The 18,357-nt window shown below is 32.6% G+C and overlaps 2 protein-coding genes across 2 annotated transcripts in view; both read left to right on the forward strand.

Annotated features, from left to right (window-relative positions):
- The window catches only part of LOC138938866 (uro-adherence factor A), a 123,957-nt gene that overhangs the window by 62,540 nt on the left and 43,060 nt on the right, over positions 1-18,357 (forward strand). The window lies entirely within an intron of this gene.
- LOC138938873 (uncharacterized) lies at positions 12,330-18,340 on the forward strand. The gene is made up of 5 exons (XM_070306227.1): positions 12,330-12,552; positions 17,061-17,277; positions 17,366-17,539; positions 17,639-17,748; positions 17,924-18,340. The coding sequence occupies exons 1-5, from the start codon at positions 12,330-12,332 to the stop codon at positions 18,088-18,090; spliced, it is 891 nt and encodes a 296-aa protein (XP_070162328.1). The 3' UTR covers positions 18,091-18,340.

Genomic DNA, 18,357 nt, shown 5'->3' on the forward strand with positions numbered 1-18,357 from the left:
GGTGGTTGTGAATGAACGATGGTGGCGGCGCGCGTTCCCTCTTTTACAGAAACGGAACCGGAGTGGCGCAGTCGGATATCGCCGATGTAACGTATGCCGGGTACGCCATCGGGACATTCGTGAGTGACGTTGATATCTTCCAGGTGGTGATGGCAGTAGTGATCACGATGTTATTATCACTGTGAATTTTGATGATGATCCCGGTTGCGATGATCAACGGGGATACGAGTCTCACATCGGGATACGAGACTCGCACATACCTGAAGGTGCACTTCAAAAGCCGATTTCGTGAAAATCTCAAGTAAGATAGTTAAGGTACAATCTCAATCTTCGCGATTTCAGGAATCTGGACTTTTTAAGATGAATAAGTAAATGAATTCTATTGAAATTTAAACATTCTCATTCTTAATGTTTATGATAAAAAATTGGCTATTTTTTAGATAAATTTATGTTAAATTGCATAATTTAAATGTTATGGATATATTGATTTTAGCATTTATTTTCTCACTGTGATTTATATTTTTTTTCATGTAATTCAGATACAAAATATATATAGCTCTAAATTTAAATTAAATTAATTTTTTTCTTTAATAATTTAATAACTTAATTTAATATCGGTCATTATAAATACGAAACGGTTCACTGAGTTACTCACCCCCTCGAAAATGCTGTTAACTATTGAAGTGATTTTTATTACGATAATATGATTGAACAAAATTACAATGCAGTACAAAAATGCAGAAAAGCTATATTTTATTTACTTAAATCATACTCAAGTAATTTTATTAATGCGTTTTTTTTTTTTTTTTTTTTTTTTTTTTTTTTTTTTTTTTTTTTTTACATATTTCTTCTATAGATTTTCCTCAACCCAACGAAAAGGGGATAGTTTGCTTTTATGGATATTTAATGAATTTTTTGGCAAGTATCCATATATTTTATATCGTTCTGTATTTTACAGTATATAAAGATCAAAATATACATTTTAGCTGGAGCGATACATTAAAATATTATTCAGTTAATTATCTATTCAAGAATTATCATTCACTTTATGTTGCATATCTATATATTTGTAACATATGTTATTTTTAATATCTAATTCTGGCATTGACCTACTTATCACTATTTTTCGCGCACATTTTTTACGATATTATAACGTAACATGACCTGGAAGTGTTTGACTTCTTTTAGATACACAATCCGATCTGAAATAAACACGTTTATTATAAGATAAAGCTCTGAAATTTTTTTTTTTTTTCCCAAGATTTTAATCAATTTTATCAATTGTAACCGTGATTAGTTTCGATATTAACTACAGTTATTACACAGTTTAAACACACGAGAAATGCATTCTGAATACGATAAACCAATCTTATACATTTTGTGTGGATTGATGCTCATTATACTTGAAGAATATTTTGACGAGGTAATTTCATTGGAAAATTGTAAATGTTTTCATGCTGAATTTAATTGTTTGATATTTAATTAATCGATACGTACGTGCAACAATATTCGTACAACGAGAAAGATCTTGACAAATGCTTAATTAATGATATCCGATAATTCCGATAGTGCCAATCGTGGTCATCCCTGTCATCTCGTGCTGGCAATCGAACGCAAATGTAATTAAAGTACTGGTATTTGCACGTGAATACGTAACAGTACTAAAATCAACTTGCGTTAATTTTATTGATATCGTATATTACGATTATTATTAATTTATATATTCTGCATATAATTCGCGTGATTCCTAATTTATAATCCAGCAGCAACTTACAAAGTTAGTCTTACAAAGTTTATGACAAACTTATTTTTACTTGCAAACTTTTATTTATCAAAATAAAATGAAGCTGATGAGTGCTTCAAAAAAAGTATAATAAGTTTCAACGTAATTTACTCCACTCTCTTTTTCTCTCCATTTCGCGAAACGTACCTTCATGATGATTTAATAGGAAATAATTATTATAATCAAGATTTTGGCGATATAACCATCAATGGAAATTTTTTTTAGGATGTCAGATATGTCAATTATAGTAAAAATAAATCACTAAAAAAAACTTATATGATTATGTCTGACATTTTATATTATTTGTAATATAATATTTATTCTCTTTTGCATGCGCGTGTACGTAAATTTATATGATTTTTTTTGTTATATGTTGTAATTTTTTTAAAAATCTTTTTATATATCTTTCATATATATATATATACAGTAAGTATCATAGTATATTTAATAACTTTGTATGTTATATATAATTATGGAATATTATCGCGTTGCAAATTTAAAGTGACGTTACGATTGTAAAAATATACATATATTTTACGCTCTTCATATATTTCTCACACATATCACGGATCAAGACTGATAATGAAACTTGATGGACTCTCTCTCTCTCTCTCTCTCTCTCTCTCTCTCTCTCTCTCTCTCTCTCTCTATCACATGCATTTTTTAACATTACAAAATGCATAACTGTAATATTTCTCGAATTACAATGTCCTGGTTTTCAAGTTAGATTTTTCTCTCGTTTTTATAATGAAAAATGTTATATGTGCGACGCATCGTCACTGTTGTAAATATCAACTGTCTTGCGTTATATCTATCCAGTATCCGTAATAATGATCAACGACATTAACATATCTGATTTAATGCACGCAAAGATTGATGTTTCGCGAAAATTATTATCATCAATCATAATTAATGCATAATCAAATACATTTGCGATATTATCGCGGCATATATTAATGCCTATTCAACGATGGAGTTTAATTCATAAATAAAGTATTTAATAACAAAAGGAAGCGAGCTAATTAAGAACCGAGCGCTATAAGTAGTGTGCAATTTCTTCTTTATGTGAGAATTTTATTTTATACGTTTCGATCCTAGTCTCGGATCATTATTAGCGAAGAAATTTAGATTTTTTAAATTGCGTTCTCCGTTTCTTGTAACTGACTTGGATAGTGCCTTGTCCAGTGAACAAAGTTTAGATATTTATAATACTGTCAACTAATAAGATGAAAGTACAAGTCTTTCTTTATGGAGGCTAGAATTGGAGGCAGGCGTATCGAAACTGTCCGGCTTTTAATTAGTTCGCGTTTCCTTTTGTTATTGAATATTTTTTACCAGAGGCTCAGCTTTTAATTTTCATAAATAAAGAATCCATCTGGATCGCTTTCATTCTTCAACACAGCAAATTTTCTTTCTCTCTGCATTAAGCATCGGAGAAATTAAAGAGTTCGTAATCGCAATGACCTTTGAAAATATTTCGTACAAAGTAATTTTTGTATATACAGAGTAAATTCATCGACGCCGACCTCGTTTTCTCGTTATCAAGCGAAGGAAAGTGATTACAATGAAAAGCGGAAACGGTTTATAAGTGTGTTTTAAACCAAATTACGTTCCATGGACGTGTTTAAATGAAATTGCAATTTCTTTGAGGAAGCGGAAAAGAGATTGGTTTTTCTTTCTATTTTTTTTTCGGTTTGTTAAAGTAAGAATCTCAACCCAGTTGCGTATTGCGATACTAATCATATTTCTCATAATCAGTTTGTTATGATCGAAATATTTCTTTGCTCCATGGAATATTAATACGCTACTGGGAGATGTTACCGACAAGATAAGAAAATTAATTATTATTTACTTATACTGATTATACTGAAAGATTTATAGAGCAATATAATATTAATTATCTACAAAAAAAAATGGATGATACATATATGTATAAGCTTTTTTAAAGCATACTATATAAGGAAAGAGATCAATTTCAAATTACAGAAATTAAATTGCAATTTGTAAAATATTCTATACCTGGGCTATTTAAAATACTAGCAGTATTGAAATAACTAGCAGCGACAGAGTTCTTAAAATACCAATAATATCGAAATCGTGAAAACGAGCTCGCGCTATAGTTGTAGTAAATTTTGCTTTAAGCAAGTTAATGGAATATTTTTTCGGGGATAGTTTCTAAAAACAGGCAAGCGATAATAAAATCGCGAAAACGAAATTGATGTGCCTTTTTTTTTTAACACGAAGCAATACGAGATAAACGATTATTACGAACAGAAAATAGGACGACCGTCACATTCGTGGAATAGTCTCGTCGATCCAGATTGATGAGCTCAATAGACAATCCATTGGATATATTGAGCTTATATTGAGCTCATGATTGAAAATTAAAAATACTTAAACAATAGCAAGATAATATTGAAGAAGGTTCGTACATAGTTATAGGCATCGTAGCAACATCACAAACTTACGGACATACTTTTCTTCTAACAAGTTCCAGAAGTTCCGAAACTTACTTCTTCCGAACCATTGATGAGAAAAATATAAATCTTTCTTGTCGAATATTAAGTCGAAAATAAGAAACACACTAAAAATCTTATTTCCCTTTGTTTTATCTTTATGTTTTATTTCTTTTTTATTTATATTTAGTTTAACGCGTATAATTTCATTCGCGTCATTCTATTAACTAAAATTATTGATATATTATATAGTAGTTTCTTCGAAAAGTGTATTTATACAATTAAAATTTTCGCTTATATATTTTTATATCTATTATTTATGATCGCACATTTTATTATCCCATTTTAATATTATATAATCAGACGAGTTCGTTGAGCACAATCCCAAAATCCATCTCATTTCTAAGATTTATCTTGTGTCATTTTAAATTTTATCATCACGAACAAGCGCTTACCCGCACTCTTAAACTCTCATTTTATGTATTAATTATTCGTTACCTCTTCGTAACAAATTTTATCATAAAATCTTATCTCCTCTTTTGATTTACGTTTCCAATTATTATATGAAATAACAATAAATAAACTTCGTTTTAAGAAGAAGCAGTAGAATAGATAGATAAGAAATGAATATCCGGCAGTGCGATTTTGGAGGAAACCTACTTTTGTTATCGCGAAAAATTGAAAGATGAATCTGTTACGTCCGCACACCTGACACACGCTTAATTAACGCAGATTTATTTTCGCCGCGCATACTTTCTCTGTAAATCCGTCTATCTTTCCCAAATCGGTTTTGTCCTAAGTATTCAAAATGAGATACGTACATATAATTTTAATACAACGTAGTAGAGGAAAATTCCGCAACACAAGTTGCGCGAGCAAGAGGTGCATGAAAATAATAATTATGATAATTATAACAATGATAATAATATTTATGTGTTATAAATGAACGTGCGGTTACGAAATAAAAACCGCACCAATGGGACGAAAGGACAGGGACGATAAAGCGTTGATCATATTGAGAAACTCGATTTTCTGTCATTACATCAATGATCATCGGTTTTAAGATGTAATGTCATTGCGACGATCATTCTGACATAACACACACATCAGTTTCTGCGTAAGTTGTTTCCTTTTAAATTAATTATTTTTCATTTCCAGTTTTTATATTTTCTTTCAGTTATACAATTATGTATAAAATGCATGACATCGACATTAAATATTCTTTTTTCCAAGCACAATTTAATATACGTTTTATTATCAGATATAAATGTCTAGTAACGTATTCGATTTTGTTTGTCAGTAATTAACATAATTTATTGAAAAATCTTGATTGAAGTTAGCAATTGAATTAAATTACAATACATAGATTACACGCGTTTTGCGTAAAAATGATATTTTTAATGTTTTTGTTGATTGCTGTCGATATATAAAGTCTAACGTAACGAATCTCATTAACGAAACGTCATTCACAATACTCGAACGTGATAATTACGATACTAATTATACAGTCAATACATCAAGTAACCATTTAATGAACATATGATTGAATTTAAGAGATTTTCAACGTAATATTATTTATAGTTAAATTTTATCTAAATTTTTCGTGTAATTTGTATTGTAAAATTTTCTTTGTACACACACATAAAATATCTATAATAATCTCATACATATATACATTAATATTTTATATAAATCTTATAACAATTTTATACATTTGTAACATATTTTTCTCTTTTTCCTTCTTATTAGTTTTCATTTATCTAAAAAAAATCTAAACATTTCCGCGGGAACGTAAAAGTTTTGTCGTGCTTGATAGTAGCTACACTTACTTGTAAAATTAAAACGAAATACTCCTAGTCTTAATAATAAAATTACAGTATGCCATGACACGTAAAATCGAAAAGAAGAACAGGTCAGAGTATTCTAGGAAAAATTCACATTTTTCAATAGGTTTCTTGATATAATTAATATGATTAATAGATAAATATAAGAGATAGCGATTAATAGACGAATAACGGATAATGATTAATAAATAATTAAGAAATAGCGTATGACAGTTGTTGAAGATGTGCAATTGCATCGCTTCATGTTTGCGATTATACCATGGATCTAGATAAAATTAATTGCAAGAGAATACTATACTATATTATACGAGTGCTATACTACCATATTCTTGTTTATATATTTCTAATTGCGTAAGATATGAAATTAATTATGTGTTTTTTGGTTGGTCTACCATTCTACAAACGCTACGATGTTTCTTTACGACAAACTTTTCTCGAAGGAAACGCAAACAAAATATATAAATACGGGACAATATTTTTAGAAATTATTCTAATATTGTTTTTGACGTCAGCATTGGACATTCTCTTTCCTTTTTTTTTTAATCTCATTCAATAAATAAAAAAATATATAAATAATTTTATCAAATTATTTTAAAAAACATTGCCTTACGGATAACGCACGATTAGGAATTTAAATCGTATTTGCATTGTGTAAACAAATGAGATTTGGAAATATCCGAGATTGATGTTTCGAGAGTTTAATATTTTCACTTGATACGATAACGCATACGAAACACATACATGTGAATATGGGGGGGGGGGGGGGGAGGGTGCATTCGCGGCCGATTTTTTTAACACGCATCATTCTCCCACAGTCGTATTGGACGTTACCTGCATTGGTCGGATATCAGTTGCAGCCGGAAAAGAAAAGAAAAAAGAGATGCTATCCGATCGCTTAATTAAAGCGCGAGAGAAGCGGCATCAATCTAGTTTTACTTTCTTTTCCCTTTAATCGCCTACTAACAAACACGCAAATCCGTGGAAACGTTTAAATAACGTCAACCGATACATAGCTTTTAATTTAATGAAAATATTGCCGAATATTTGTTTATTAGCGTAACGCCGCGGCCATCGTCGCCTTTTTAATTAGCATATTTTGCATACATGCGATTAAAAATTGGCTGATAGCATCCTTTAATAGGTTGAATGGATACCGATCTTCTCTCTATAGTATTAAGAACTGATACAATCAGTTACGCGTAATGCCAATCAATTCTGTTTAGCTCTCAGCTAATTACAAATGAGCCATTATCAGATCTCGCTACGGAAAATTTTTTCCTGGCCAACAATGACGGCGCCGTTTTGCGCATCTTTTTTTGAGCACGTCTCCTCGATGAAATCTCGTTGAGATGATAATAAGATTACCGATCGGTAACATTAATTTTTCACGCCGTGTCGAGCTCATGATCAAGCTGCGAATCTTACTCAACGAATCTTACAAGCGAATGCATCGTCATCATGGAGATCGAGTCTCCATTTTAGCATGACATTGCTATTCTTCCGTTTCCTCTTCGAAATTTTCCCGCAATTCTGACATACTGTACGCGATCACGGTAGAATACATCCGGTTGTGCAGATGGGTTACCTTTGCATTTACCTTCTTATTTACATACCGAAATGGACGATGTAAAATTTCGTTGAAATCCGTGAAAAGAAAACGCAAGTGAAACGATCGAACGATTCCGTCGACGAAATTAATGCGATCATTGTGTGTGGAATAATTTATGAAACCTACGAGAGAGGAAAATTGGAAGTCGATCTTTTTGTTTCAACAAAAATTTTTTTTGTGTTTTAAATTTTAATATTTATTTTTTTTTTTTTTTTTTTTTTTTTGCATTAAGTCTAAAAATGAAACTTATATTGTTAACTTTTTAATTAAATTTTTTATAATATACTTTATGATATAAATATCGACTACATCCTAATACCATGGTGGTCAGTACAAGAGATTCTACTTTTAATAAAATCTTATCTGAGAACTTATCGTCTGAAAATTTATATCCTCTCATATTATGGAAAATGACTTGCAGAAGATAACGAAAAATTAACAATGTAATAAGGAATTTCCAGGTAATAACGCCTACGTTAAATGCGAAAGATAACGAAAAGAGCGAGTTTTATTCGATGATCGTGAGAGAACACGATACGAATAATTGTTGCTTGTCGTAATGCTGTTTATTAACGGTTAGATAGTTGCGCGGGAATTAAAACGTCTTCGTTAATTTAACATAAATATAATCCTTTTTTTCTATAGCTGTCACTTTTTCTGTCTTTGTCAAAAATGTAGTTTCTTTCAATTATAACTTTTAATGTACACATAAATGCTTGTACATCATTTATATTTTCCTAACAGGAAAGATCACACATGAATATTAAGAAAAAAAATTAATGCGGTTATTCAAATGTATTAATTCGTTACAAATTAGGGACAAATAAATACAAGCTAAAAGCTTGTTCTTTTGCTTTTATTAAAAAAAAAAAAAAAAAAAAAAAAAAAAAAAAAAAATAGCCTAATTTACATGTAGTTTTGCAATGCATTATGGAATACATTTTACTTGTCACATTGCCGTGACACTGTAGGACGCATTAGAAGAACGATTTCAATATCTTCTGTGATTTGACACACTTTCTTGCATATTCATAATTGGGAATCAAGTAATATTTTGTAATTCTTTTACGCACAATATAATTTCTTTTCTTTTTTTTTTTTTTTACTATTATTTCTTTTACACAGAGCTATAATTAACATCGCGCTGTTCGCGAAAGTGATACGCTCAGGAAACACAGCACGATTCAACGCCGTTTTCCCATCGATCTCCAATCTCTTATCTTGACAGAAACAACGATTCGTTTCTCGGTCGCACAATTGCACCCATTGCGCGAAATGTTTCTTTCCTCAAGTTGTGTACTTTTAAGTACAAAAACATGTCATTTAATCTCTGTCGTCTGCGTCGCTCTCTTCCTCCGTAGCACTTATCTTTCTTTTATTTCGCCGCAGAATGCATGTCAAAAATCTCACATGCAAACAAATGGCATACTATACGTATCGAGATAAAAAATATATATTTAATTATACGTCATCTATTTTGTCAAAAGAAAAACAACATATATATTTTCACGAAGTGGAATAAGTAAAGCGTTAGGTCAAGCAAAGATCTAAATTCTCAATTCGTTTTACAATGAATATATTAACTCGCGCATTATGTAAATAACTCTCGTTAAATCAGCTGTTTGGATAACAGCGATCGTTATTGTCCTTTGATCGACGATAATACAATCAAGTAATCTCGTTGCAGGGAGACGCGTATGCGATCGGTTCCCATACGATGCTTTTATCCCGCGCCAATTAAATCGCGAGCAACAATTAACGCTATAACAATTAACATTCCACGCGCGACACGTTTTGTCTCTTTCTCTTCCCTCTCCCCTTCCTCTCTTTCGTTTCCTCTTTTTTTTTTATACTCCATTCGATTATCACGCTGATCGGAACTCCACTGCTCATCGTTCCGTAACTGATCGCCGTGCACGATCGCGTGTGCATCGGCGAGTACCGCTATTCTCAACACGATGTATACAAGGACCCTTCTCCTGTGTTCCTCGCGGTTAGATGAGTCAGTCGGTCAGTCGGTGAATATACTGTTCGCGTAATTTCAAACCGCCGACGGCAGATTCCTCGATACCATACATACGAACGACCGCGAACGGAACGGCTAAAGTCGCGACTCGTATCGCAATATGACGAGGATGTTGCTTTTGATGGATCGGATTTATACCCACAATATTTCTGAAAAATTTCTTATTTGATAGAGTGTGATAGAGAGCATTCCGCTTTACCATCTCGTGGATTCTCGCGTCGCGACGCGACAGCCGAAATAATTCGAAATATAAATAATAAATTCGCAAACACGCGAGGGAGAAAATTGTTTATGGAAATCGTCGATTATATCCGCGCGATTTTTTTTCGATCCTAAATCGGTTTATAAATCGGTCAGATGCGCGTGTCGCGATAAAAAAAAAATTTGTTTCCGAAGAGAGGAACATTAAGATATAACGACCAAGTTCTCGGTGCGTTCTTCGAATCTTAACGCTCGCGTTGACAGAAATGTTAAAATGATAAAAATATATATGATAAGTGATAGGGAAAGGATCTCTTTTTTTAAATTATTTTATGCGATGAGACTGCAAATATTTTTTCTCACCGTATCAATCTTCATATTCCACATTCAATTAGAAGAAAGCCTGTTCGCGTTATACATATATAAGAATTAATATGTAAAGAGACGTGTCTTTTTAAGCTCAAATATTTTATTTCGCGCAATCTGAAATTTAAATTATATATATACATATATAATTGTCCGCGTCATTTTTTCATGTTATTCATCGCAAATTTATTCTTCACGTCATTCGTGATTGCATTAATATTACGCGACGATCGATAGATAACAGCATTGTTTTGTACATAATTGTAACGTGCGCATTTTGCTAATAGATAAAAAAAATGTCCGTGAGTTCTAATTTTATTGTATATATTATACTCGTCTGTTTACGTATTTGTGACGTAAATGCATGAACAAGTCGCGTAACCTGTTGCACCTCAACCTCCTCATCTTGAGTTTACTTAGATTTACCTACTTCCAGATTCCGTTATAAATTAACGTATCGCAGATAAAGATCTTATTACGAATTTTACTTCACGAATTGTACTTTAGAAATTTTTTTTACTCGCTAAAGGTATTTACAAGTTTTTCTCGCAGAAATTTTTTTCGTCTTAATAATTTCAAAAATTAAGAACAAATCTTTATATTGTACAATGTGTGTATAACAAAAATATATATTTAGAATCAATTTAATATTTTTTTAAATACTTGTTTGGATAATCAGATTCACATAGATACTATATAGGCATCATATAGTATTATATTTACGAAACGTATGATTGATCTTGACACTAGACCCGTAAATCGTATTTTAATATCGTTAAGGCATGCCATAAGAACACGAGTCGTGTCATGGCATATTGGGCGGCCTCGTGACTCCAGCGTGATATGTAAATATTCACGCATCTAACCCGAAACAAGATGCGAAATGTATCTCGTTTCTCGCCCTTCGGAGCTTCGAGTTGTTGAAAAAAGTCACGGCTAACGAATTTAGAACACGGTAGAAGACGGGGATTAAAGATCAACGGAAAGACTCTAGCGATCTCTCTCACTTCTCCTTCTTCTGCAAGGAAACTGACGAAAGTGTAACAACACAGATTTCTTAGACCAAGGCAACCAGATGGTAGTACGCCTATAGGAATCGGCGGAGACGCTCCTCGAGGCGAACACCCATTGTCAGCCACGCTCTCAATGGACGTTCTCGAGGTCACCAAGTTGAACCAAGTGACGTACCTAAGATCGCGGTGTGTATCTAAGAACGTCGGCGAAAGGTGGAAGGGAAAGTTGGCGCGGAGGGAAACGACGGTGCCGTGTCTGATAAGAAATAGTTAGTACTTTGTCGGTCTCTCGTCACCAAAGTAGATCTTTGTTTTATAGAAAACTTTAAAGTAAACCGTGTTATCGTAGCCTTTAAATCAAATTTTTCGTATCTACGAAGAAGAACACTTTCGAATCGAGAGGAATTGTTCGCGATCGAAAGAGAGAAAAAATGATTGAACCGGCGCGATAATAAACGTACTCGGACGGAAGCTCGAGATTATCAAGCGCGATTTGTTCGTAAAAGCAGGCACCGCAACGTAATAACGCGGACCGCGTAAATCCCGTGAACTTCCATGGAAGCTTTCTTTCGAGGCGCTACGTTGATTTATGTTCTAAGCCAGGACGCAGATGTGTGAGCCGCAAAAGCCACGATCAGCGTTATTAAATTCCAGCGAGTTGAATGCAACATCCGTGTTACCCGACACGCGGAAAAAAGAACATCCTTGTATCGTGCGGGAGTGTTCGTCGAAAGACTTTGTTCGGATGATAATGATCGTCTACGTCGCCTTTTTCAGTCTAGTTTTCGCTCTACGTGGACATTTGAGAGAAGACATCATTGATGAAAGGATAACATCGCGGATGTGTTAATTGATCTATCTGAATTCGCGGTTTCTCGAATTGCCAACGATTACATCGTTGCGAAGAGCAAATTAGTGTTAATCAACGGACGCGGCGGTGTCGCGGAAGCCCAGGTGTAACAGGACGCCCTGTGATACCCGCTGCAGTTTTCCGATGCGGCGACACGTGAGAAGCAGCGCTTCCACGCCGGATGAGCCGAGGACGATACGCAGGTGACACGAAGGGCGCCCGAATCAAACCCCCGATTCGCTCTCGCCTCTCTGGCGGAGGAAACGCGTGCCCGATGTGCCACGAAAGGTTCCATGTCGCACGTGGCCGCGATCCGCCGCGGCTGGATCGATCGTCTCGTCGGTGCGAAAGAATTTTATCCGTCCTCCTTCTATCCGGAATGTTACTCGGCCGGGATGCCAAAGGTGAATACTACTGCTCTCCACGGGAGATTCGATTCTCAATTTTCGCATGTTATTTTTTGGATGCTACAAGAATCGTCTAATGTGAGACAGAGAGTTTGGAAGCACTACTCTCAATATGATACAACTACCTGTTTGCTCGAATTATTTTTTGAACGAGATAGACAAGAACCGTTTGAGCTTCACACAAAGCTTAGAAGAGAATTTTTATATTATATTATATTTTTATTATTATAACTTCAAAGCTACGTTGATTGACAAATGAAAAATAACATGAGCAGGAAACGAAATGACACAAAAGCAGTTTATTTCTTGCTTCACTATCTTAAGTTAAACGATTTATAATTTGGCAGAATTTATGGATTTATATATCGTGTAATAGAGAAAACATTTGAAAAAGTAAAATGTACGCGTATTAGAAGATGCGTATACTTGAATATACGACGCATAAAATTATAAATCGAATTTTCTGGAAAAAATAGAATGGGATTTAAATTAGTACGTTAAAGAAATTTCGCAATCGACACCGCGTGAGAGAAATAGAGTTAGCGAGTTTGCATTACATTATTATATTTCCGTTACAATTAACTAAATATAACACATTACATTACATATTAAATTCCGGGATTACGGGGAATCAGTAATTTATTTTATTAAATCGACACTGCAACGTTTCCCGCAACTGTGTAATACGTAATGTAATCGTGTGTAACACAAAAGTATTTAAAACCATATATATTGAATATTATTACAGTATCATATTGTCCAAAAGACAAAATTTATCAAGCATATATCAAGCATTTTTTTCGTTCTCATACGATGTTTGCCTTTTTTTTTCTACGTTTCATTAATAACACGCTTATTGCGCTTTCGTTAAATATCAAAATCGTAAATAAAATTTTTATATAATATATAAAAAGGAAATTATATAAATAACATTGCACGCACGCAGATATAAATTCTATTAAATTGTATATGTGAAAAGTAGTATTAGTAACTGTTAATTTTATTAATTTTATTCTTTCGTGGTTTTTTTTTTTTTTTCTCCGTAATTTCCGATACTTTTACTATTACGCTATTTCTATTTGATCATCAATGTAAAGCGCGCGTTATGCACGAGAAACGTACACAATTAGTCTCTTCTTCTGGTGTGGAAAATTTTTACATCATTATCTTACTTTTTATTAATAACAGTGACTTAGCCATTGCTCTAATCGTGTACTCGTGAAATTGTTTTATCATAATAATATCAGTAATAATTGCGCAGACGGATCTCTTAGGAAAATGCATACGCAATTGAATATCAGATCTAAAAAGTAGCGAGCTTCGTCTCTCTAATTAAGTTGGTTCACATGCGCATCAACGACAATGAGACGCTCGTTCGGATCAAGCGACCTGACGAGATAACTTTGTCCGCGATGAAGGAAAGTAATGCAGACATAATTAATTTGTTTAATGACACCTCCAAAATTACCACACACACCGGCTTGAATAATGAGCGGGATCCTTTTCGCGTTAGTTCCTTCAAATGTAGAATTATTTTCCTCCCACTATTTTATACCGTTCGAAAATTCGAGCTTTGCACGTTTCTCGCAAGTTAAATCTCTTCGTAAAGCAATGCTTATTTCATATGAAATAAATTTTACTTATTTATTTTATATATTTTTAGACAATCTATATTTTATATATTTTCGACAATAATATTTTCCATTAATTGAATCTGTTTTCGAAAATCCGGTGTTTGCGATAGAATCACGTTTGATGGACAATTGAAGCTCGACTTTTGCGCTGCCTTCATTCGCCCACGTCCGCGTTACTTTCAAGGGAGGAAATCGACGTATTATATTTTTACGCGGCTGTGCCATGGAAACCGCGAGCAAAAAGGAATTGTATTACGTGGATTATAGAGACTACCGCGTCAGACTAATTAACGTTGCGAAGCATTATGACGCCAGTCATTGATTGTTACCATGGAGCCGTTAAAAAGCTATGATTCGATGACGCCGTTTAATTTCGCGATCTCAATTTACTTTTCGTTGAGTAATTCCAACCGCAAGAGAGAAATGACGATAAAACGGTGTATAATCTCTGATTTTTCCTCCGCGAGGCACATCGACTGTAACAAGTGTGTACAGTTAATTCGTTACAGTAACCTGGATCACCACAATGTTTCTCTACGCATGTGGTCTGCTAATTAACTCTTTAATTATCTAACAATCTATTGCTTTTATAATTTCCTTGCATTGTTGCAACAACTTTAAATCCGTGATCGCGTCGACACTATGATTTTTAAATAAATAATCCTGGTTATTAATAAATTTAAAATTATATATATATGTATTTTTTATCTTATATAAAAAAGATAAAACAATTTTTTTTTCTTTTTTTTTTTTTTTTCGGTGATATTTACATTAACAAAATTCACTATTTTCTTCTCATTTTTAAGGACTTATTCTATATAATATTATTGCAATATATCCGAAATAATCTGTATCTACCTGGTCATTATTTTTCTCTTTAATAATTGTTGAAGTTTTTGCGTAAAAAGACGAAAAGACTAGCAGAATATTTCATTAAAATAAGTACTACTACAAATTTCAACGAGAGATTGCGAGTATTAATAGTAATTCGTGCAACTACGAGAAATTAAAGAAATTAAAGAAATTAAAAGTTAAATATTATAATTTATAGTTAGACATACCGCGCATTTTTATACTTATATTTATTGCGCGCGATATCTGTATGTAAAATTGTATTTAAATACAATATCCACAAATATTGCACAATTTGCGTGTAAAAAAACGCTTATCATATTAGAATATATGGATTTTCTTCGTCAAATTCTGAGAAAGTAAAATGTTACTTTAAAAGTAGCAAAAATCCTTCGATATTGGGGACTATATATGTATACAGTTCTGCACTGTATACGCGAAAGCGTATCTTATTCTTATGCCCGAAGTATCCATGCATCGTGAACCGAAACGCTCCGATTATATGTTCCAAAATAACACAGAAGAGTAGTGAATTGTTAATTTAAATATTGATAATTTTTTTTTTTTTTTTTTTTTTTCGAATTAGACGAAACACAGAGAGAGATAATCCACGTGGAAAATAAAGCATTTGGTCGAAATATTGACTACATTATGATGAAGAAAGAACGGGAAGCGTTTGCAAAAGAGAGTCAGCTGACTGTTTCCGTCCTCGATACAATTTAATTCTCAAGTGTATGATAATATCTATGTACACAAAAATACTTGTGTATATGTAACCGTTGTTTACAGTTACTCCTATTCTGGTAATGTCGAGGATAATTAAATCTCAGTATTGTGTGTGTATACGGTATTCTTATTTTCTAATAAATATCACAAAAGTGGAAAAATTATTTAATTGTTTAGAACCTTTCTGTGAATAAAAAAATTATACAAATAAATATTAATATAAATATAAATATTTTTTTTTTTTTTTTTTTACATATACATATAATTTGAAGAAAGCGATACTCTTTTAAAAAGTAAAGAATGTCATACAATACTGAGATTTAATTATTTGCGATATTACCAGAATAAGAGAAACTATAAAAATGGTTGCATAAGTATGTCCAAATACGCGATGAAATAGCTATTAAATAACTTGCATTTTTTTTTCTGCAGTAAAAAGATAAAGGCATTTATATAATTCTTTTTATCAGAATTCAAAAATGCAAGATTATCGGTTTCAAGTTAATTATATAAAAAACATTTTTGCTTTTCTTTTCCTGAATTTATACTACGCATTAAAATAATCTCAAAACACGATGAAATTTGCGGGAGATATATTCTATGTATATCTCGTCGAATTGGTAGAAAGGATAATCTAAAAAGTGAAATCGGAAAATATATAAATATATATATATATATGCTCGACATTTCGTTATGCGATCGTTCGACAGAAAGTCGGATGCAATTTTCTCGGCGTTTATGGAAGATTGTCGAGAAAACCGTTAAAAGAAGACCAGAAGTGGGATAATTGAGAGTAGTTTTACGCTAAGCGGGTCTAGATTAAGGCGAAATACGATTTCTGACGTTTAGAAAAATCATCGCACAAAATACATTTTACGTATTAAATACTTAACGGCTCGGAAAATACATATACTTTCGAATCTATGTCAATTACTAAAAATAGATTGACATTGATAACACACTCTATACTTTTATCTCTAGAAAATTATATTGTATATCATACACAGTCTATATGTAGAAGTATTTATTGTAGTAATTAATTAAGAGTTAATTGATACTTAATAGTTTCTAATTGATAGATAATAATATTAGTAGTTCATAATTAATTCGTTGAACATCTTATTGAGAATAAAAATTTTGAATAAATAAATGAAATAAATATAATATATATATATATATATATAAGATATGGCAAGAGCGTTCTAGAACTATATATCTATCATTTTATTATTACGATTATAACTGTATGCGATCGCTATGTATTTGGTTTATCGGCGGTTACGGCAATTGCAGGTAACGGTACGCCAGATGTTTATAAGATACTTGGAGATGCGCGAACGCGCCAAGCAGATTACGATTATATGAATAATGATATGAAAGATGCAGGAAATGAGGAAGACGACCTTTACATTGGTCATAGTGGTGATCCATGGAGCACCTCCTCGACGCATGATTACAATAAAAATATCTACGTATCGTCGCAATTGAATAACACGATTCGATCTATCATGTAAGTGCGATAGAAATATCAAATTACAATAGAAAATTTTGTTACGAAACCGATAACAAACTGATCTGAAGACGGTGCACGGTTTTAGAACGAGGGATAAGGAGACGACGACAACGATAGGCCATACAAGATTCAAGAGAGGAGTGTTACATCTCTATAACATGGTAGTATGCGCTACAGGATGTAATCCTTTAGCTTACAAGGGATACGGTTGCTACTGCGGATTCTTAGGCTCCGGTTATGTTATCGACGGCATCGATCAGTACGTTATATATTTATATATAGAAAAAAAATATACGAGAAGAAAACCCAAATTTATATATATATATATATAGATCTGTAGAAATAAAATATGTTTCAGATGCTGCAAGATGCACGATTGGTGCTACGACGCTACGGAGTGTCCAATGTTCTCGGAATACTTTGTACCGTATTACTGGAGATGTTATCACGGTTACAAACCGGTTTGCGGTACGTTTATTGATTATCATTCGCTTATTATTTTCCTTCTCTGCGATTCTTCTCGTAAGATTAAAATAATTTCAGTACAATATTTCCAACCGACTTGATTCATTTATATTTTCAATGCGTGTAATAACGTGACGCGATAAGATAAAACAGTTCGCGCGTAAAACCTTTGTTACAGCGGTTGAACATGGAAGCTGGGGAGGATCTGGATCTTGCGCTCAACGTTTGTGCGAATGCGATCGCTCGTTAGCCGAGTGTCTGAAAAAATATCCTTGCCCTACCACCAAAGCAGTATGTACCTCGTCACCCTGGAGACTCGTGCAGAATCTCTTCATGATTATATAAATTATAAATAAATCACATCGGTCAAAAGGCGAATGCGATTTGAAAAATGCGATAAATTCACTTTATACTTTGATTTTAATATAACTTTTATTATTTATATAATATACGTATCATATCGAAAACCAATTAATCAAATCAAATGCAAATAACTCCAATTGCCAAAGAAAATATTGATCATCTCTGAAAATTACACGTTTTTTTAATGCTTAAAGATAAAAAGATTATATACAATCAATAATAGTTATCAAATTAATGCAGTATTTATTT

The sequence above is a fragment of the Polyergus mexicanus genome, unplaced genomic scaffold (assembly GCF_030449975.1).
Source record: "Polyergus mexicanus isolate NDT 795.1 unplaced genomic scaffold, iyPolMexi1.0 SCAF_13, whole genome shotgun sequence".
Lineage (NCBI taxonomy): Eukaryota > Metazoa > Arthropoda > Insecta > Hymenoptera > Formicidae > Polyergus > Polyergus mexicanus.